The 21,462-nt window shown below is 41.4% G+C and overlaps 1 protein-coding gene across 4 annotated transcripts in view; it reads left to right on the top strand.

Moving 5' to 3' along the window:
• peli1b (pellino E3 ubiquitin protein ligase 1b) overlaps positions 1-21,462 on the top strand; it is a 64,378-nt gene that overhangs the window by 35,403 nt on the left and 7,513 nt on the right. For 3 of the 4 annotated variants that reach the window (XM_040000918.1, XM_040000915.1, XM_040000917.1), the window contains exons 2-6: positions 6,035-6,349; positions 13,569-13,698; positions 14,666-14,767; positions 16,967-17,164; positions 17,559-17,747. In XM_040000918.1, the coding sequence (XP_039856852.1) occupies positions 6,267-6,349; positions 13,569-13,698; positions 14,666-14,767; positions 16,967-17,164; positions 17,559-17,747 (702 nt within the window). In that variant the 5' untranslated portion in view covers positions 6,035-6,266. Of the gene's footprint in view, positions 1-2,116; positions 3,576-6,034; positions 6,350-13,568; positions 13,699-14,665; positions 14,768-16,966; positions 17,165-17,558; positions 17,748-21,462 lie in introns of those variants that run through there. The other variant, XM_040000916.1, reaches the window with a different exon arrangement.

Genomic DNA, 21,462 nt, shown 5'->3' with positions numbered 1-21,462 from the left:
GAGGGTTCTGTTCTCGCTGTCAGCAGCTCGCCGTTACAAGCAGTGACCACGGCCAGCAAAGTCAGCCTTTCTGAGATCTGGCCCTATTGTTGTAGGACTGTGTCTCGGTCGCTAAGCAGCACTTGGCATGCAGCCACACGGAGCTCTATGTCATGAAGAGCTGCAGAGGCCGAGAGCTTAGTCAGACACACATTAAAAAAATTATATACACGCCCATGCAGTGTATGCAACGTATGTGTACAGGGGACGTCCTTTTTAAACAGTTTGCTCCCCCTCAGCTCCTCCAGTTTATGGATATTATTAGTCCGTAATACAAAATGCATTTATTTTCCTCAGAAAGATGATTCTTTAAGCAAATGATGTGGGCAGATTAACAAATTGTTTAAACCAAATTAAAGCAGAGAAGAGCTGCCAGAAAATGAATCCGCAGCACTCTTTATCGTTGCCCAGTTTTTTTTCTTGAGTGAAAGCACCCATTTGTTTTTAAAGACATGTAAAGTGAGTATGTGAAGATGCCAGCAGTGACAAAATATTAGATTTGCAGAGTTTTTGTCTGTAGAGCAAATGATTAATCTACAGTATTAGCCAGAAAATAACTTTCAGATTAAATGATTGTGTTTGTTCGTTATGGTCCACTTTGCTGTCCATTTAGTGTAGCTTTGTTTGAACATGGCTGAGTCCATAAATGTGCATCCAGCACCGCAAATCCCACCTCACTTTTCACCATTACCTCGGTCGTGTTTTAAGAAAAAACCAGAATGCGCAGTTTTTGTTCCTGAAGAGGCAGCTACTGGTTTTTCTGAGCTGAGACAGAAAGATCAACACCCTGGAGCCGCTTCCAGTAATGAAACCCACAGCATCCTGACCTGTTTTTGCTTTGTTTTCAACGTCTAGATCCATTGGAAAAAAAATCAACTCCCAGTGAGTCAGCCAACAGTTTGCTCAGCACTGCTGATTGTGCAAACGTGTGTGTGTGTGTGTGTGTGTGTGTGTGTGTTTTTGTACAGTAAGACGTCTGTTTTCATGTGTGCTGATAATTCAGAGTCGAGGTTTAGGGTTAGTGGGTTTAACCTCTTCTGTAAGAGGAGCATGTGGGCTGCATCTAGTTTCACAGTAGTGTCTAGTGTCGGGATAAGCTGAGAGGATTCACTGCTCTTCTCAGCACCTGCTGAACTCTGCTCTTCAAGTGTCAGCAATGCCACAACAGTTCTGGCTAATCTAAGTAAGTCATAATCTTTCTGATGGGGTGAAATGACGTGCCTGATCATCTGATATTGTCTAGTCTGAACCAGATACAGCACGTTGGAATTTTTGTGACTTCCACAGAGATCTGTGAGCACACAGTCGTCACCAGTTGTCTTTTTTATTACCAAGTTCTCAGTCAAATACAATAATCAGCTAATCTGACACTGTGACCATTGTATCAGATAAAAATAATGTGTAGTCCCAGCTTGGTACCAGATGTACTAACACTGAATATCGCTGCGTTGTCTGTGTCTAGTAACAATAGTTTTCAAATCCCAAATAATTGATTCTGTTCATCTGGACGTAGCGTTTTCAGTGGGAGAAACGTTTCGTTACTCATCCAAGTGACTTCTTCAGTCTCAGCTGACTGCAGGTTTTCCCAATCTTATAAACAGTACATTTGCATAATGACTGAAACCAGCACCACTGAAGGAACAATGGGCTGTGAGAGCAGTTCCTTGCTCATTAATATGCAAATGCTCATGACCATTGATCAACAACCACTGATCAAAGCTCATTGATCAAAGACCACTGATCAATGGCCATGAGTACGATTCAAAGAGAGTTGGGGAATGGCTGCAATCACAGCATTGCAAGATGGCGAAAGATGTACCCTTAGGGCCCCTCCTCGATTCAGAGATGGTCTTTCCCTTTTCACCTAAATCGCCTCCTTGACTTCCCGCTCAAACCAGAGTTCCTCCCTGTCCAGGATGTGTACATCCTCATCATTAAAAGAGTGTCCACTAGTCTGTAGGTGTAAATAGACTGCAGAGTCCTGGCCTGACGAGGTGGCTCTTCTGTGTTGTGCCATCCGCTTCGCCAGAGGTTGTTTGGTTTCCCCGATGTATTAATCCTAGCAATCCTCCTGGCACTTAACAGCGTACACTATGTTACTCTGTTTGTGTCGGGGGACCCGATCCTTGGGGTGGACCAAATTTTTGTTTTTTAGTTTTCAAAAAGACAAGACATGAGTTAAACTCAAGCTCTTTTTATTGGCCACAAAGAAGTGATGTCTGTGGTTGCAAAAAGGGGCTCTCATCTTATAGGATTCTATGGCAAAGCAGTCCTGGGCCATGACATCACTCATTTCCAGTCATATTGAAGTTTCAGAAAGGAGGATTTCCCAGTTGCCTGTCAGTCACAAGTTGTTAACCACCACCATTAACCAACATAGTCCCCCTCATTCTTGTCACATCTGGTTTCACAACGCCAAGATGGTGGCAAAAAAACAGATTTTGAGGTTTTGTGGGGAACATCATGGTAACTGCATCCATCTTTTGCTGCCTACTGTCATTCCCCATAGACACTCATTTTAAAATACCCAACTTTAGAGCTTTAGAAAGCTCACAGGTTGAGCTCATCCACTTGGATACTAGAGTTTATCTATCTGATGAATAGGTGTCATGACAAAGGTAGGTGTCAGGCATCTAAATATGGTCACCTCTGGCTCCAAAAAATAATAGAGAACGTGGTCCAAAACCAGTGAGTAATATCACTGTGGCTGCATGGATCTTTTTGTAAAGCAGTTTATGACTGCATGAGCATTTAGCATGTAAAGCGTCTAGCTCCTAAAAATCTTAGTTGTGATGCCCTCATCTGAGTACTTAAAAAACCAACTCCTCCCTCATGTTATTTTTTCTCATGTTATCACGAGAGATCAGATTACTGTCAGCAAGGCCAAGAAGTAGGTTTCTGGGTCATTAAAAGCTGCCCAAAGCTGAACCTGGGAAAGCCTTTCTTCACCAGTGAACTAAATTATGTAAATGTGTTCTCACCTCTAGAAACTGCCACTCAAGTGTAAACCACAATGCAGTGTTTCCCCATGCTCTCTGCTGTAATATTTACTCGTCTCCAGGTAACGTTTTGAGCTACTGCGAGCTTAATTTGCACATGACATGTCGAAGCAGTAGAAAAAATGAGAGTTGGGTGCACCACTGATACCCACAGCTTGTCACAACTGATCGGCCTGAAAGCGGCGCTTGTGGTGGTATAAACACTCTGACTTCCTGTTTCTGTGTGGGAACTGTTTATGTGTATGCATCTACCATTTAGCGCAAAGAGGCATCTTCCTCCTAGTAACCCACTGAGCATATGAGCTGTAGGCGTAATCAGCAGACTTCTAAAAGTGAGGGCAACAAATCATATCAGACTTTGTTTTGCACAGCATGGTACTGTGCGTTCTATTTCATGTGTGCACTGTTCTTAACAGCAGAACATCTTTTTTTTTAATATATATTTTGGGAAGTAGCTTTTTCATTTCTGGAATAGTTTGATGAGAGATGCCTTTCCATAAAAAGCTTTCCTCTGAACTTCCAGATTCTGTTCCAGAGGTAAGAAAACCTCATTCACAATACATTTGACACTTGTTACTGTGATAATTCGTTCTGTTAGGATGACAAGCGAGTTAAACACATCTGTGATAACAGCAGGGCAGAGAGAAATGTACAGTGTAAAAGTGCTTTAATGGCCAGCTTGCCTATAGAAGGCTACTGATGCTGGTGGTATGGGGACTTGGCGTAATTGGAGAGCGTGGCACGAGCAGAGGTTTTACGACCGTGTGGCGTGAGTGTGCAGTTTTGTTGCCTTTGAGATGATTGCTTAAGAGATTGAAACCAGGTCTGCAAACATTCATAGTCAGCTTCTGTCTTCAAAGCCACTTTGGTGTGGCAAAGTGGCTCTGCTGTCAGTTTGTGATTGCATGGCTCAAGGTGGCAATCTTACATGTGAGAATATGGTGATTGACTGTGACAACTCTGCGAAAATCACAAAGATTGCATTGCTACTTGCATTTAGATTCCAGTTGAAACCTCGTACATCTGAAACAGAAATTAAGAAATTTCTGCTCAAATAGTTAGGTAATTTCTGCAGGACAGCAGTTTAACTGCAGCATGGCTTAGGCGCTCACCTATGCCATGCTGCATAGGACACCTGTTATTAGTGGTTTTGGTGCTACAAATTCAGACTTTATTTAACAAACTAAGAATCACTAAGTAAGTAATTCTAACCACAAGTTGAGGGCTTGCAGTCAGGTCAGACACATCTGTAATAACAAAAACCTTCGATAGCAATTTAGTGGCCAGTTGATCTCAGATTAAAGAAAACCAACTCCTGGAACAAGCTTTATTTTCTGGACAGAGGCCAGTGGTACTGATGCCTCTGGTGTTTTAGTCTTATGCAAAGATGAATCTCTTCTAACTTTGGTCCTAAAACAAGTCTAGTCTATCAAAGGAAGTTTGTGAGTTGTTTAATTATCATCTACAAGCCACGTCCTTGGATTCGGGCTCGATTTGATTTTAAATGGTGTACTCTGATGCTCCACAAGCGCTCATATAACTGTTGCCTTTAGTTCAAACTAAATAGGGCATTGTGCCTTAAATATTTTTTTGGAAGGCCTCTGCGTGAACCTAACGCTCAGTCTTTTGGGACTGTATTAGCCTCACTAAGAGTACTGAGAAACAACAAACCTACCCCCACTCTTCATCAAAACACTTTACTTCCTATACTTTATTCATGCGCTCTCTAAGCAAATAGGCACTCAGGGAATATTCTGCTTCATATGTGGAGGGTTGCCTGGAATTGAAGTGATGATATTCTTATTTGGAAAGATTTGCATGCTGTTTGTTTGTTTTTTTTTACCTTGTAATTGGAAGAGAGGGGGACTTACACAAGAAAGGTCGTGAGTTAAATTTAAAGTAACAGGAAGTCCATCCTCTCCATTTTTCTCATGCCTTCTTTTCTCACACACACTCTCTTTCTCTTCTCCTTTCTTTGATTTCCTGTGTATTTAGAAAGTTGTGTATAAATGCTGACTTCAGAAAATGACTCAAAGCGCTTTACGCAGACACCCAGATCAGTCAGCAGAAAGATTTCCCATCCAGACATGTGAAGGTGTAGACATTTGCCTTTATTTATTTAATCTGCGGAAGTTTAAGGTTGTCTATTGTGACCGTATTCAGACCACACGGACTGATTATGGTCACAATATGGCCGTGATATTCGAAAGAATATCAAAAGAGCATCTTAATTGACTTCAGACATTCCGCAGTTTAAAAAGAAGAAGAAAATATAACCATATGACACCTGTTCTGAGGTCATTACTTTGGCTTTGCGTTAAATTTAGAATTGATTTTAAAATTTTAGTGGATGTTAGTAAGACCCTGCAACATCTGGGACCTTAATATCGCTCAGACATGCTTGTAAACTGTGAACCAGCTCGACCCCTCGTGTAATCTGGAACAGGCCGCCTGGATATTCTTCTGGTCGACACCAACACTGGTGAAGATTCAGGAAAAACTTACCAAATCATTTCCATCTATCTCCATCTGTCATCGGTTCTGGTCTCATTTATAATTATCAGTTTATTTCATTTCTGCTTCTTCTGTTGTTTTAATTACCATCTTTTATGGGGTTAATTTATAAGTCTTATTTACAAAGTTTTGTGGCTGCAGCCGCCTATAATTTTGATCCCCGTACACAAAGATTTGGTCTTAATGTCATTTCATTAATCTTCATTTAAAGTGGCATTAAATGACTTACACATGTGGAGCCCCTATAAAGGACAGCCTCATGATTGAGGGCTTGTTAAAATCTTAAACTCGTAGTTTATTCTATAAGTGAAGATGAAAGGATGCCCAACTTTGTAAAGTCTTTAAGGTCATTTTACTTCTCAGCCTGAGGTGAAAATAGTAAAGTAAACTGCAGAAAAAAGAAAAGTGTGTATCTAAATGATCTGATACCAGGACTGTCTGTGAGTAAACACACTAATCTTTGTGTCTTTGTCACTTTTCAGTGTAGAACAAGTGGAGCTACAAGAGACGGACCCATGAAGCATGACAGGGTGGAGCTGAGGCTCAGCTGACCCTTCCCCTTCCTTCTTCTCCTTATTCTCCCCAGTGCTCCATTCGATCAGCACCAACCCCCTCCCTTCCCCTCGTTGCCCCTTCCTTCCTCCCGTGACCCCGTTGCATCTCACCCATCGTTCCTTGCCTCCAATTCCTCCAGACCTCAATCAACCGTGCCCAATGTACTCCCCGGAGCAGGAAAACATCTCCACCACCGCCTCCACCAAAGTGCCAGTGAAGTATGGAGAGCTCATTGTGCTAGGGTAAGCAGATGACAGATACTCAGCCTCACATCCAGAACACACATTTTTTAATTTGTATTATTTTTATGCAGTTATTTTTGTCTGTTAATCTTCTTACTATATTAGTAAGTGTTTGAGTCTGGGCCGCCGATTCCTCCCACAGGATCAGGAGTTGAGTAACCAAACTTGACACACAGGTACATCTTAGGCCCAGAAAGGTTCTTATCTATATCAGATATGATGACATTGTCACATTGCCTAGCAACCACCTAACAGCAGCCTAATGTGACCTTTTTTTTTTTTTTTAGCATTTATGCAGCTATACCTTGTAAAAGCATTGTATCGTTTCTATTTCACTACAGCAACATATTAACTTATACCCACAAAAGTTCATGATTTATTAGGACACCATCAGTTTGCCTGGAAACCACATAGTAATGGGCTCAAATGACCTAATTTTTGCAATTATGCACCTGCAGCACATTATGAGAGCATGCTGTAGCTTTAATTCCATGACAGCAACATCTCAGTTATATCCACAAAAGCTGAAGTACACATGATGTATCATAACACCATCATGCTGCCTAGCAAGCACAAAGCGGTGGGTTAAAATGACCCATATTTTTTGCATTTATGCGTTTACAACACCTCATAAAAGCTTTATATCGTTTTATTTCATAGCCAATAGCACATACAGGCCAAATAATACTGCAGCATGGTGAAAAAACAGAAATGTTTTCATGGGGCTAGAATAATAATTGTAATAAAAAAGTAAGCTCAAATTCAAATCTGCCTAATTATTCGTTAAATTCCCTGGCACCTCAATACTCAAAATATCATGTTTATTTTTTAAGTCTTCCTCAATTTCAAAGGGAAAATTTTTGTGCACTTCTTTCTCATGTCTGTCACTTTTTTAGAGGTTGTCAAATTCATGAAAATTATTTATAATATTTCTATTTAATTTGTTGATGTGTTTAAAGAATCTGATTCATGGTTGGTTAATAATTAAATGTGTTGGTTGCTGCCTGTAAGTTCTAGGACTGTTAATCTGGCATCATAAACCAAGACTCACCCGCAAAACACAGATAATACCTTAATATCCTTCATGCTCATGCATGATGAATATAGTCACTGTTATGGATTTGGGGAATCCATGAAGCTCTATTTTTTGACTGTGTTTTGCTACACAGTTATTATCTGGGATTCTAGATGCTGGACTAACAGTGGTTGGTTACAGAAATGTAATGTATCATTCAACACTGATTCAGACTTTTCTATAAATGTTGGCGCTCTAAGTTGATCCCTTTCTGAGCTAATAAGTTGGCTAATGCAGCCTCATTACCCTCATGTCACCTAAACCATCTTATAGATATAAAACCAGCAAAAAAAACCCCCAAAAACTAAAGAACTTTTAAAAAGCACCAAAGAACCGGCAACATGTTGTAGCTTAATAATGTTTTTACTGTTCAGCTGATTTCTGCTGAAGAGAATTATAGAAACATAATAGGGGTTGCAAGAGAAATACAGTGAAATTTTAAAGGTACTTTGATTGGTCAGTTTATCTGTGGATATTTTCTGACACGCTTAGAATGATTCTTTTGAAAAGATGCCAAAAAGAAACAAAAGGAATGTGTTTCCACAAAGCAGCATAAACAGTGGGGATATTTTTATCCACACAGGGTCATGCACCGAGAACACACAGATCTGGTGCTTTGGACTTATTGAACCTGACAGTAACCACATTGCTTCATGCGTTACTAGATCAGTGGATGCTGAGATTTGTTTTGAGTCAAGTCCACATAGTCAGCTGTAGGAAAAACCCTTCACTCCACCCTGCATCTTCAGCATAGAAGACGCATAACTCTAACTGCACACACACTTTCTCCAGTAACAACCGACAGTGGAGGACTTCCTCTATCTGTATGTATCTCCTGTTTATTCCCCAAAGGGGCATTCCACTCTGGTCCCTGTCCCAGCCCACTCCACAGAGGAATGCAGATGTCGGAAAGACTCCTTACATGCACGTTCATAGACGCACAAACATGCACATGCACGCACACACATTTATGAGCATAGAGCGCACATTTTTCATGTCTTATACACACACACACACATAGTTGGATCCACAGCTGACTCACAGTTTGTTGTTCTGGGTTGTGCTAGAGCAGCATTGTCAGGGAGATGACCGTGGAAATTTTCCCTAGTGGAAAACCGCAGTGAGCAGTAAACTCAGTTCAATGGCTTTACAAGGGAGAACCCCAGTTTTCCGTTTTGCTGTGCTTTTTCCGCTCCTAGTTTTTTGATTCTAGGTCAGGCCTCCCTTTTTTAAAGGTCAACACAGGCACTCTCTGCTCCATGACATGAGCAAATACATACTGTGCAGCAACTGAGGCTGCTCTTTAAACCTTTGCAGGGTTCATTGAAACTGCATGTGTTTTGTGAGTGGTCACTGTGGGAGTTGAGCATCTAACCCTCACATTAGCACCACAGCAGGCGTTTTGACCTATCACAGTCAAGTAAAGACATCACCGGCACTCAAGCCACGCTGCGAGTTTTCTTGTCTTTCTTGTCTTTCAATCCTTTGTCGATTGAAAGTTACCATCCAAAAGTAAAGGGTGTTGCACGCTCAGCCTCTGGTGTCTTAACGCAAAAATATTCAGTGCAATCACTGGGCAACTTTTCTCCAAGGAGGTTGATATCCTATTTTTATTCTAGTGTGACTGAGCTATAAAGTAGCATTGCTCTAGTCTCATGTGTCAAAACTCAAAGACACATGAGACCTTTGTCAATTAAAAGTGGCAAAGGCCCAAATCGTAGCCAGCTGCAGACTTAGTTTGATTTGTTGGTTTTTGTGTATTTAGTTACCCGCACTGACTAAATGGTGTAACTTTGAGGCCTTTATGTGGACTAAATCATTGCTAAATGATATCCACGATATTTTTAGTTTTTTATTTATCAAACTGTGTTCATGCACAACATATTTCCAGCCATTCATGGGATCCCAACTGGCCCATAGCAAAACTGTGTTCAGCTGCTCTAGTTGCAGCCAAATTGTACTGTGACACCAACAACAAATGTCTCGCAATAAATTATCGGAAAGCAGCTGTTGAAGAAATCCTCAGAAAATGTAAAAATGTGACTGTATTGAGCTGATCATTTGATTTACCTTGAATCACTGCCAGCATCCTCCTGGGGCATGATGGGTGAACAGCTCAAGAAACCAGGGCTCTCTGTTTCACCTCTTCCCTATCATAAAACCTCGTGCCAAATCAGGATGATTGCACTTTTGCTAGCTGGGGGGTTGGGAGACAAAAGGCAATGCAATAAATTACTTGGAAGGCAGCTGGAAGGTTTTCATGGTTCTATGAAGTAAACAGCTTAGCTGTTGTAAACTCCACCCATCTGAATGTCTGTTTGTCCTTCTGTTTGTGTCGCCTGTGTAACTGACAACAGATCCACAAATAGCAACAGAGAAACCCATCAACGATCTAAACGCCTAACTGAGTCCAATATGTTTCATGCCCAGTAATGCTAGTAGCCTAATGCGGAGGAATGCTGTGGTGTCTCTGGGGATGGTCTGTTTACAGGTGCCCTGGACATGCATGTGGGGCTTTTAAACAGCTGTAATGCTGCAGATGAGATCCCTCCCCCAGTGCACCTCTGTCTGTCTGCATGCATCATTTCTGTGAGCTTAACTGTGTGTCCACAAATATTATTAGTTTATCCGTGTGGCTTAAATCCTCATGAATCATAAATGTGATTCCCTATACTTCACAGCTGTGCAAACACATAGATACAGGTCTCACGGAGAGAACTATTACAATCATGTATATTTTGTCTTTTATTGCCTACTTTTTAAAGCACAACATCTTTTTAAGTAATTACCAACTCTAAGTCAGTACTATTGCAGTGTTAAAGGTGACTGGACTGGTAGATTTAACAATAAGCCAGATAATTTGTCAGGTTTTCCCAAATGCCGCATTTGGAGACTCAATAATAGAGGTGAGGCCTTGGAGACTACATTTACTCATGTCAGCATCCACCTGTCAGTCAATAGTTAAACTTGTATGTTTTTAACATGTCTTTGGGGATTGGCTCGCTATCAGAGCTGGCCTTTAAATGTCCACTAGAGGAACTGCGTTTTTTTGCCTTGCTCACTTTATTTTTCAGCCCTGATAGTTGCTGCTTGGTTTTACACATATAAACAGAGACACAGAGAGTGACTCATGCATGAGAAGTAATTGCTCACACTACCTGCCTTTATGCTTTTATAGGTTTACTGTATGAGTGTTACCTTGTTGCTGCAAACTGGGATTTAGTTTATTAGTGTTTGGAGTGAATACACAGACACACACAGACACACACAAACATACTAGATGGTGCTAGCTGTCGGAAATGAGGAATACAGTATGAATCTGCACATTCAGACTAACTTTTTCCTGACTCTGGTTCTTCCTGTCTTCCAACCTGCATGCACAATCATGAACTTGTCGCCGATCTTTGACCTTTCTGCTTTTGTTTTGAGAATATTCGTGTCATGCATGCAGTACTGCTACCCATGGGAACCTGATTTTGAACTGCCAGGAACACTTTGGGCTCTTTCCAGCAGACCGCCCTGCCCTTGCTCTGGATACGGGCTAAACTTCACCATGGTTACAGTCTTGCCATGGTTACTCTTCCCAAACGTTGCCGTGGCTCTGTTCTCTCACCATGGTTACTCATAAACCCTTCAAGCGTTGTTTGATCCCAGATCTTCTAACTCAGAGAAACATTTAGCTGGAGGCTGGGCGTCCTCACAAACCCGCCTGCGTCGTCTGTCATACCTGGACTTCATAGAGGGGGTGGGTTTGTTTCAAGAGTCTGATTGGCCGGAGGCACGTTCCAACTGTGCTTATACTGCATGAATAGTTTTCCTGTATGAAGAAGATTACCTCTTTGAAAGACTACACACATTGAACCTTGAGTTACGTGTGACTGTTTCTTATGTGTTCTGAGACGTAAAGTGCAGTTAGGGTATAAGTCAGAAGAGTTCATACCGTAACGTCTGTGGCTTCTGGATGTCATAACAATGTTAAAGTAGCGAGCAGTGTTTATGCATGCAGTACTGTTTATAAAGCCGTGGCACCGCTCATAGGAATATCACTTCACACTGGTGACGGCTTATCTGAAACATGTGTGTGCAATAACGAGTAAAACATCTGTGTACTGAGAGAAACACGGATCCGATGTGTTTGGAAATTTCTCTCTTTTTGTTCAGTAATAAGTTTGTTACAATTTTCCATAAATGAGCAAACAGAACCAAAACCAAAATGTAGTGTGTTTATATAAATACATGTAAATATTGCTTAGACTATTTATTATGTGTTGTCTGCTTAAATAATTAGTGGCAGACTTCAAATTATGTGTGATTGCATTTCCTTATTGTACAAATAAACGAAGTCAGAGAAGCCCAACGTGAAAGATCCAAATTGTCCACATTTTTCCAAAAAACTCAAAAGACCTTTTTAAATACAATTAGTTTACTTTATTAGGTAGACCTCGCTAGTACTGAGTTGGATCCTTTTTTTTTCATCAGATTTTGGATTTTTGTTCAAATTGACACATGACAGCATCACAGTTACTACAGATTTCTTTTATTCATGATGCGAGTTTCCCGTTTCACGACATCCCAAAGGTGCTCTGCTGGACTGAGATCTGGTGACTTTGGAGGTCGTTTGAGTTTATTAAACTACTTGTCATGTTCAGGAAGCTAATATGATATGATTTGAGCTTTGGGGCACGTTATGCTGCTGGAAGGCCATTCAAAGATGGTCTCACAGTGGTAATAAAGGGATGGACATGGTCAGGAACAATACAACAGAAGTCGAGACTCAACAGCCTAGGTAGCGTTTTTCCGATTTTCTGTTGTCCAAGAGAGTCTGTGTGAATTGTAGCTCAGTTTCTTGTTTTTAGATGACAAGAGTGGCACCCAGTGTGATCTTCTGCCTGTGTGTGTGTGTTATGACTGACGTAATGTTAGTCTGCAAAACTGGGTTATAACACGTGGTCATTTGAGTGGCTGTTGACTTCTTGTTTCCAGCTTCTCTGACCTCTGGTATCATTAAAGCATTTTCTTCCAGAAAACTGTGGGTCACTGGATATTTTCTCTGCAAACCCTAGAGATAGTTGTGTGGGAAAATCCCAGTAGATTAGCAATTAGTGGGACCATGCCACCTTAAAAGTCAAATCTTAAATCACCTTCCCCGTTCTGATTCCCCGTTTGAACTTCAGCATGTCACAGCGCAGAGCTCCTGCCGTATATATCAAATATAAATGATTAAATATTTGCCTTGAACAGGTGTACCTAATAAAATGTCAGTGAATTACATATTACTTTTAACATGTATCCAGTGTGTAACATTCAACCTGTATTGTTTTGTCTGTTTTTGTTAAAAATAAAAACAATGCTATCAGCTTTTTGTCCTTTTTGTTTTTGTTTTTTTTTGCTGGATACAAACCAACTACAAATAACTTCGGCTCTACTGGAATTTATTTTGAAATAATGTAACTACTTCCTGAAATCCTCTGTGGCCGCTTTTACCTGGAAACTCAAACTGCCTTTCAACCTGTTTTGCTTTAATGACTTCCTTTTGTTGATTGTGTTGTTGTGAGGGCGAGTGAGCGCCTTCCTTCTGCTGTACTGAATAGAAAGTGGAAGGTTTTATGAGAGGGATGAACCAGATATCATTTTTTCTTTCTGTCTTGGTAATCAGTGGCACTTTGTTGACCTGCTGAAATGTGGACAGAAGTGATGAATGTTTTCTTATTTCAGGATGTTAACAAAGTCACACACACACGCTCAGAGAGACACAACAGCGCAGTCACAGTGCTGCTGAGAGCCACAGAGACTTTTCTGTTGGAGGGAACGCCTCTGTTTATTCTCCTTTCCTCAGCCGTGTATCAGTCTAAATGAGTCTCTCTGTGTGTTTATTTTCTCAGCCTTTCGAGGGTTATGTTTGGAGGGCTTTATTGTTTTGGGGCACATGATGTACTTTTGTAGAAAGGCATGTATAAAAAGTATAGGTTGCTGTTTGTGTGCGTGTAGTCTTAGGCTCTTGGAGCGAGTGCACTAAAAGGCCTCAAGCATTTTCCACAATGACTGTTTTTTCCAGCGTATTATGCAGCTGCCCAGACAATAATGCCCTATTGTTTTATGCATGCATAAGTGTGTTTATGTTTGTGTGTGTGTGTGTACATGCAGATACAATGGCTCTCTGCCCAACGGGGATCGGGGGCGACGTAAAAGCCGCTTTGGACTTTGCAAGAGGCCGAAGGCAAACGGGGTGAAGCCCAGCACAGTTCACGTCGCCTGCTCTCCACAAGCAGCCAAGGTGAGACGCACAAAAACACGACCTTTTAGACTTACAAGTGATCACAAAGCTGCAGCCGTCAGTTAGATTCATTAAACACATGGCCTAAACATTTAATGATGGAAAATTGCATTCTTTAATTCATCTCTGCGTAGGTGTGGGATGTTGTTTTTATGAAAACGTCAAATACAAACACACTGGTTCAGTGGTTTTGGCCTGCAGTGCTCCAACAAAGGCTTTTGTGAAACTGCTTTTTTGTTCTGTGATATTAAAGTACTGCACACAATGAATCTCACAAACACACACACAATTGTCAGGAGAGAAAAGGAAAAAAAAGCTCAGCAGAGCTTCCCTGAGTTTGCAGAACAAGGAAAAAAATCAGGTACAAGGTTTTGTCAAGGTTTTAAAATATATTTGGACAATGGTTTTTACATGGGATTTAACTGGAACATGGTCAAGGTTTATAAGAGAAACAAATGTGAGCTGTCCAGTGGAAGGTAACTGAGTATTTTCTTGCAAAATCCAGGGTAGAACACGTTCATGTGTTTCCATCATCAGCCCAAAGACTGCCCAGAAATCCACTAAAATCTGTTAAATGATCAGGGAATTGTAGTTGTGTATGTGTGTGAGAGAGTGCTTTTTTTGGTTTGACATCTGCACATAATGGCTTCTCTGAGAACGCACACTTTTATACCCTGACTCACACACGCACTCGCGCACAGGCCAGGCTTTAGCTGCAGTCTGGAAGAGCGATTGTCCGTTTCTGTCCTGTGTGTGGTCCTAACTGACCAAAAAGAACATGGATCCAGTTAATGATTACACATCTCCACCACTCCCCTGTGCATCTGTTATTTTCTGCAAGGATCATTGAGGAGATGTCAGAGGTGTTTTTGATAGAAAACATGCTCAGTTCAGTCTTCTGCATTTTAAGTGAAGGGTTTGATTCTGCTTTCGTTGCTGATCTGATCTCTTCCTTCTGTCTTTCCAGGCCATAAGCAACAAAGACCAGCACAGCATCTCTTACACTCTGTCTCGAGCCCAGACGGTGGTGGTGGAGTACACCCACGACAGCAATACAGACATGTTCCAGGTAACAAGCCCCAGCTTTTATCACCGTGCCTGGAGTTTTACAACCAATTCACAGTCCTTACTTTTTCCACTTCACTGCTCCACTCACACACATATTAAATAGAGGCTGGTAACAGAGCATCTGCGTGTTTAGTGCAGGGATTTTCGATCTTTAAAGCAGAGCCCTTGAAGGGACGCCGGAATGAGAGACATGAGGCACACTGTGTGAGGTGAAGTGCATGATGTCTTTCTGAAAATAATGGGAAGTTAGTTGTTGTGGTTTGGCCCGCTTATCAACACAGTCAGCAGTTGGATCTGCAGCAGTGGAAGTGACACATAGACACTTAAGATACTTTGAAACCTCAGTCCTGATTACAGCAAACTGCTTCCAAATTTGTACCTCTCGTAATAACGGACCCTTTATTCCAATGTGCACCATGAATAAAGGGCCACAAATGGACTTGGAAAAGCTAAGAAAAAAGCCTCTTTGAAAAACAATATCAAAGTACTTCAGTTATAGTTGTCTGTGTACTAAAACAGGTTCAGCATCTTCATAATGTGCCATATCTCAAAGTATAAACCAGAGATTCTTTTTGAGCTTTATCCATATCAAGTCACCAATAAACAAGGATCAAAGCTGAATTTTAGTTAATAAAAAAATAACACAAAAGCATCACCAGAGTTTTGTTTTCTATACAAAAATCTTTTGTATAGTCCACATCCCCCTGGATGAGCCACAGTTTGAGAACCACTGGTGTATACAAATGTAAATGTAGAAATGTTTTTAATTTAAAAAAAAAAGCCCTTAATGTAACACCTCTCCATGAATCGCCACCTTATCGTGGTGGAGGGGTTTGCGTGCCCGTGTGATCCCAGGAGCTATGTTGTCGGGGGCAACTTGCCCCTGGTAGGGTCTCCCAAGGCAAATTGGTCCTGGGTGAGGGGCCAGACTAAGTGCGATTCAAAAAAAGAAAAGCAAAAACAACCGCAACAAAAACAAAAACAAAAACAAACAAAAAAACCTTAGAAGTACTGCCCAGATTAGGAAACTACCCAGGAGCCTCGGTGAATGGGCTTATTGTCAGCTCAAGCGATGTTCGACTCCACCATCCTGTCAGTTTACCACCTGCAAAAGGATCCATGGGGGTCCGGTGCTTTGTGTATTCACGGAGGTGTTGGCGGGATAATCCCTGGCGCCCTAAACTGCGCATAAGAAAAGGCAGAACTGTTCATTTATTGGCCGATCTATGAAAAAAAGAATAAGATCCCAAATGCAAGCTTGGTCATTTGAAAGGAGGAGGTTTAAGTGACGTCCTACTAGAAGGAGGCAAGTCCAGGACCTGCTGCAGATAACACATTTCTCAGTTGGCTTGGCTTCAGTGTCCTCACCAGAAGAGGGGTAAAGGGAAGTCTGGGCATCTCTGCTTAGACTGGAGTCCCTGTGTCCCAGACATGAATAAGCAGCAGAAAACGGATGCATGCTTGGATATAAAATGATCTTTACATCAGATGGAGTTTTAATGAAATGGTAAATGTTAAAATTTCTATTATTATTATTTTTTTTTGCCTGATGACCTTAACTGGTGAGTCGCCTTAAGCTTGGAAAAAGCAGTCTACTGCTCTGCTGGTGCTTTCAGCCATGTCACATAATGACTTCTTTCCATCTGGTGACATTAACTCTTGGAGCTGACTGTGTCCTGATCTCACTGTGTTGAGTAATAAAATGAACCAATCATGAATCATTCATCTTAGTCAGATTTGGACAAAAGATATTACTGCATCAGTAAAGCTTTTAACACAGAATTCCTCCAAAGTCATTGTGTTCTGTCTTGACTAGCACTAACACTGAGGCTTTCCTGTGTGGTGTTTATGGTACTCTGGTGATGCTATCAGGGAAGAAAAGTACTCATCTTTAGGGGTTTTATGGGTTTTATACAAGTTTGCAATGCATGTGAAGCAATTCGACTCTACTTAAAAGTCTCTAGCATGTCTTTGTTCTGCATATTGTCTGCTATTAAAGATTATCCAACTGTCTTGGCTTATGTATTTCAAATTTCCTAATGGATTCCATCCTGGACACATTCTGCATCCATTTAGCAGTTTTTGTCTCCATTCTCTGTTATGTTTTTCATCCTACCAGCTTCCCCTGAGGTAATACATCATTATATTATCACATCGCTGAAAAGCATTGTGGGCTAATCTTTCCATCTCTCTTCTCCAGATCGGTCGATCCACAGAGAGTCCAATAGACTTTGTAGTGACGGACACAGTGGCAGGCAGCCAGAGTAACGCAGACACTCAGTCGGTCCAAAGCACCATCTCCCGCTTCGCCTGCCGCATTATGTGCCAGCGCACGCCGCCTTACACAGCGCGCATTTACGCCGCAGGCTTCGACTCTTCCAAGAGCATCTTCCTCGGGGTGAGCACTGTTTCATCTGGAGCTTCAGACACGTGTGGGCGAGTTTGTGAGAGCAAAAAGGCAGAAGGATGAGAGAAGGAAAGACTAAAGAACCACAGGACAAAGAGGAAAACAAGACATGAAAGACGTGTCGTAGAGCGTGTGCTCTCATATTATTCTAAAACCTTTAACCTGCTTTTACTTTTCCCATGTTCTTGTTTTTACTGTCCTTCTCAATTTGTCATTGTTTGACAGCAGAGGACAACAACTGATGGTGTCCTGTTAGTGCTCTTGGTGGCAACACTAAACTCACACATGCTCAGTAGAGAAAGCTCAGTCTGCTAAATATGATAGGAGGTTGGACGAAGGGCTGCTGAACGCATATGAATATCAGCGTGTTTTTTGCTTCATTCAGGAGAAAGCTGCTAAGTGGAAGACATCTGATGGTCAGATGGACGGGTTGACCACCAACGGCGTGCTGGTGATGCACCCTCGCAACGGCTTCAGCCAGGACTCCAAACCAGGCGTCTGGAGGGAGATCTCAGTCTGCGGCAACGTCTTCACCCTGCGAGAAACACGCTCAGCACAGCAGCGGGGAAAGATGGTAGGAACACATGAACTGTTTACTTTTTTCTATAGGTGTATCTACTTAAAATTTCATACAAGTTTGAATCACACTGACCCTGAGGTCAGGTTTTTCTGAAAAAATATATACAATAGGTGTGTTTACTAGGAAGCTGAGGGGAAGCGCTGGTGGATGCCAATATTTTTGACACTGTGGATTGTCATTTTTCAGCTCCACAGGTTTCAGCGTGGTCTCCACTAACTCCTAGCAACCTGTGCCACGCTTTGTCACCAAAAATAGTCAATTCTGGCCAAAAGTTATGAGTTCCTGCATATTTCCACTTTTTTAAAGTTGTCAGGTAATAGTCACAGTAATTAGTAAAATAAGGTTAAAAGAAGAAACTCTCAGGAGCACAAGGGGGGACAAAGTTGCATAATTGTTGCACAAACATCATCACACATTCAGTGATTATTAGCATCTAAATGTTAATGTTTATTTTGATTTGAGCATTTTAACCTGTTTTAATCACTACTAAAAAAAAACGCATGAAAACCTTGAAATGTACAGTTCTTGGTCTTTGCCTTTTTAGAGGTAATTTTTTCTTCTGCAATCACAAATATTGTGATTTTCTTGCAGAACTGCTGTATCGCGATGCCACAGTTATCGCGGGATATGTATCATGAGTTACTGTGATTAAAATGATGAATGCATTTTCAGTCTCTCTGCTCCGTGGCAATCAGTTAACCGCAAAACATATTTCCCTCGCACACATTCCATCACAGCATCTCATACTTCATCACAATCGCATAGCAGCGCTGTCACTCAGGCAGCAGGAGGTCAGTCAGAGCTTAACACCCACCAGGAGGTCACTGGGATGCTATCTCCATGGCAGCAGGCCCTCCTGTCAAAGCTGTTTGTAACAAGACCATGTAAGGGATCCTCCTGCTGACGTCACAGTCTCCCAGCCAGTCGCGGCGCTGTCTGCGTCTCATCAGTGTGGACAGTTGTCTGATTGGATTCACGAGGCTGTTGGGATGTTTCATTAGGTCTTTGTTTCTTCTCCTCTTCCTCCTCCTCTCCACAAGATGTATATCATCAGCCACGCGCACACAGTCAGCAGCCGTAATATTAATCCATCCCTTTATCGAGTGTCCCACCTGCTCTCAAGTCTTTCCACAAATTAACAGCTCCCTTATCTCCACCTGCCCTTTCCCATCCACACACTTACCAGTGTTATCCACCTCTACAGCATCCACTCGTTATTTCACAGCTGGTTGATCATTTGTATTGCCAGCTGCGGGACAGCACATATTTTCATTACGCACGGTAACAAAGCGCGATGGTGTTTAAACCGTCTGCACATACGAGTGGTTACTGCTCAGGTGGAGTCCTCTTTCATTGTCAGCGTCGCTATAGTTGGGGTAACATCACTATACAAGATGAAAGGCTGTGGGACTTTACTACAAAGATAACTTGTACTTTCTTAAAACATGTTTCTTTAACATGTGACTACAACAAGAAGCCTTAACTCTAATGAGGATGTTGGAGCCCTGGTTTGAAATATTACACCCATTGTTGTTTTGTTGTATGTGCTATTACACAGAGATACAGAAAAAAGAAAAACATGAATTGAATTTTAAAATTACCGTATTTTCTCTGTGATTTATTAAAAGTTTGAGTTAGTAAACCCCACTTAGATGAAATATTTTTCTTTTATTTAAAGTCCTAAACAGGCCAAAACCTGTTTAGTGGAGTTCAAATCTTGATTGTTGAGACTAGAATTTAATGACTAAATAGCTGACTAAATACATGTGTGATTTTATTCTGTTTTGGCCTTTGATGAATAATGTGAAACCAAAAGAAAGAAATGAAATCTTGTGTCACGATGAAACTGAAATAAACCTGCTCAATGCATTTTTGTGCCTCCAGTCACATCTCTGCATGAAGCAATAAAAACACTCCGTCAACTGCCACTGTTACTCAGCAGTGACTCCATGCAGTCCCTATCTAAATAAATGAGGAAATAGACCTAACATGAATTTTAATTTTGGCCATCAGGGAATAAAATGTAGCGAAAAAATCTGATAATAAGTGCTTTAAAAGTTTTGCGACTCTGATTCAGGATGAGGTTTAAAAAGCTTGTCTTTGTTGCCAGGTCTTCTTAGCCAAAAATAAGACATAAAGCACGCTTCTCGATATCTTTACTACAATAAAGTGTAGATGGGAATCACTACAACAACATGATTGTCTTAAATGCTTCCTGGACTGGATCTTTTTGTGGCAGGAGCAGCACAACCTCCATATTTAAAGTTAAGGGATCAGATTTCTGTTCAGGGTTAAACTGCTTAGAAACCTTCCAGCAGATGTCATTTCAGTCCAGTTAGGTGTTGGTTTCTATTCACTCGATATCAAAACTAGAATTAAAAACTGAGTGTTGGACTCATCCAACAACCTTAAATCATTAAACAACAACATTATTTTTGACCGAAAAGGCTGAAAACTGAACATCTTACTGGCTTCTAATAGTCTTTTCCTCAACTCTCAAGTGCACTTCTCTTAATGAGAGAACTGCTCTGCCGTAGCGGACGCTGACACATGAAGGACATTGTGATTGAATAGTCTTGAATAAATTGGCTCAGCACGTTTGCCAAAAGCCCCTGAGTTGTTGGTTTAATGTTTAGCTCCACGGTGTGTAATCTTTAAATGACATGATGGGGATAAAGATTCATCAGAAGCATTTTTGGTAGCTTTTTTGCGTCGTTACTGGGAGGTGAAGATGAAACATGCACAAGTTTGTTTCAGTTATTGGGTGGATTGAGTCAGCCTTTACCAGCAGGGCAGCTGGTTTGCCCTTCTGTTTGACATAATTAGGAATATCTTACAGTGCAGTCTACACACACGCACACACACATATAACAGTGGGTTGTAGTGGGGGGTAGTGTTGTTGTGGGGGTTTTCGTGAGGGATGACAAATGATCGGAGTGCAGTGTCTGAGCTCCTGCTGCTTTAATACAAGCTTTTGTCCTGATAATTTAACGGTTTCAGTGTAATTAAATTAAACTCTGAGAGGAGGTGAGAGCATCTCGATGTTTACATGGACCGAGGGCTCTTATGTCATTAAGCTTGAGCATGATTATACACTGAGGAGACAAATACTTCTTTAAACTGTCTTTTTAAAGTGGGTTAGAAGAAGCTACCTTATAAATACAGGGTTTTCTTAACCTTCTGAACTCTTACCTGTTCCAGCTGAAAAGCCGGAGTACGCAACATAAAGCCTGAGGGTGAGGATCGGCTCACAGACGATGTTAATCCAGGCCGGGAGTTTTTAAAAGGAAAGGAAAACGAAACAATGCCTCAAAATGAATAAAAGGCAGCGCTATGCGATTCAGTCTCAGAATGAATGACTATAACGAGTTTGTACTGCTTTTAACTCTATTCCATCAGACGTCACTCTACTGTGTTCAAATTGGGCAGTTTGAAGGCTATATTATGGTCGCCGCATGACCATAATATTGACCATTCAGGACAGTGAGCTGATGGTCAGTTTCCCCATTCAGTGCTAGTATTGAGGTTTCACAGTCACATGACTACTAACCACGTTGACGGTAGCTTGTCCGTCATTTATGAGGGGAAAATGTATGTTCCCCAACCAGTTGGCCTCCTTAAAGTTTCTTTGGTTGCTTGCAGATTTCCGCAGTCGCCCATAGTTTCTACGGAAAACTCTGACTTGTCTAAGAAAACTCTCCAGCTGCTC

The sequence above is a fragment of the Simochromis diagramma genome, unplaced genomic scaffold, assembly GCF_900408965.1.
Source record: "Simochromis diagramma unplaced genomic scaffold, fSimDia1.1 OVJJ01000596.1, whole genome shotgun sequence".
Classification (NCBI taxonomy): Eukaryota; Metazoa; Chordata; class Actinopteri; order Cichliformes; family Cichlidae; genus Simochromis; species Simochromis diagramma.
The sequence above is the reverse complement of the archived record's forward strand: the minus strand, read 5'-3'. Positions and strand labels throughout refer to the sequence as shown.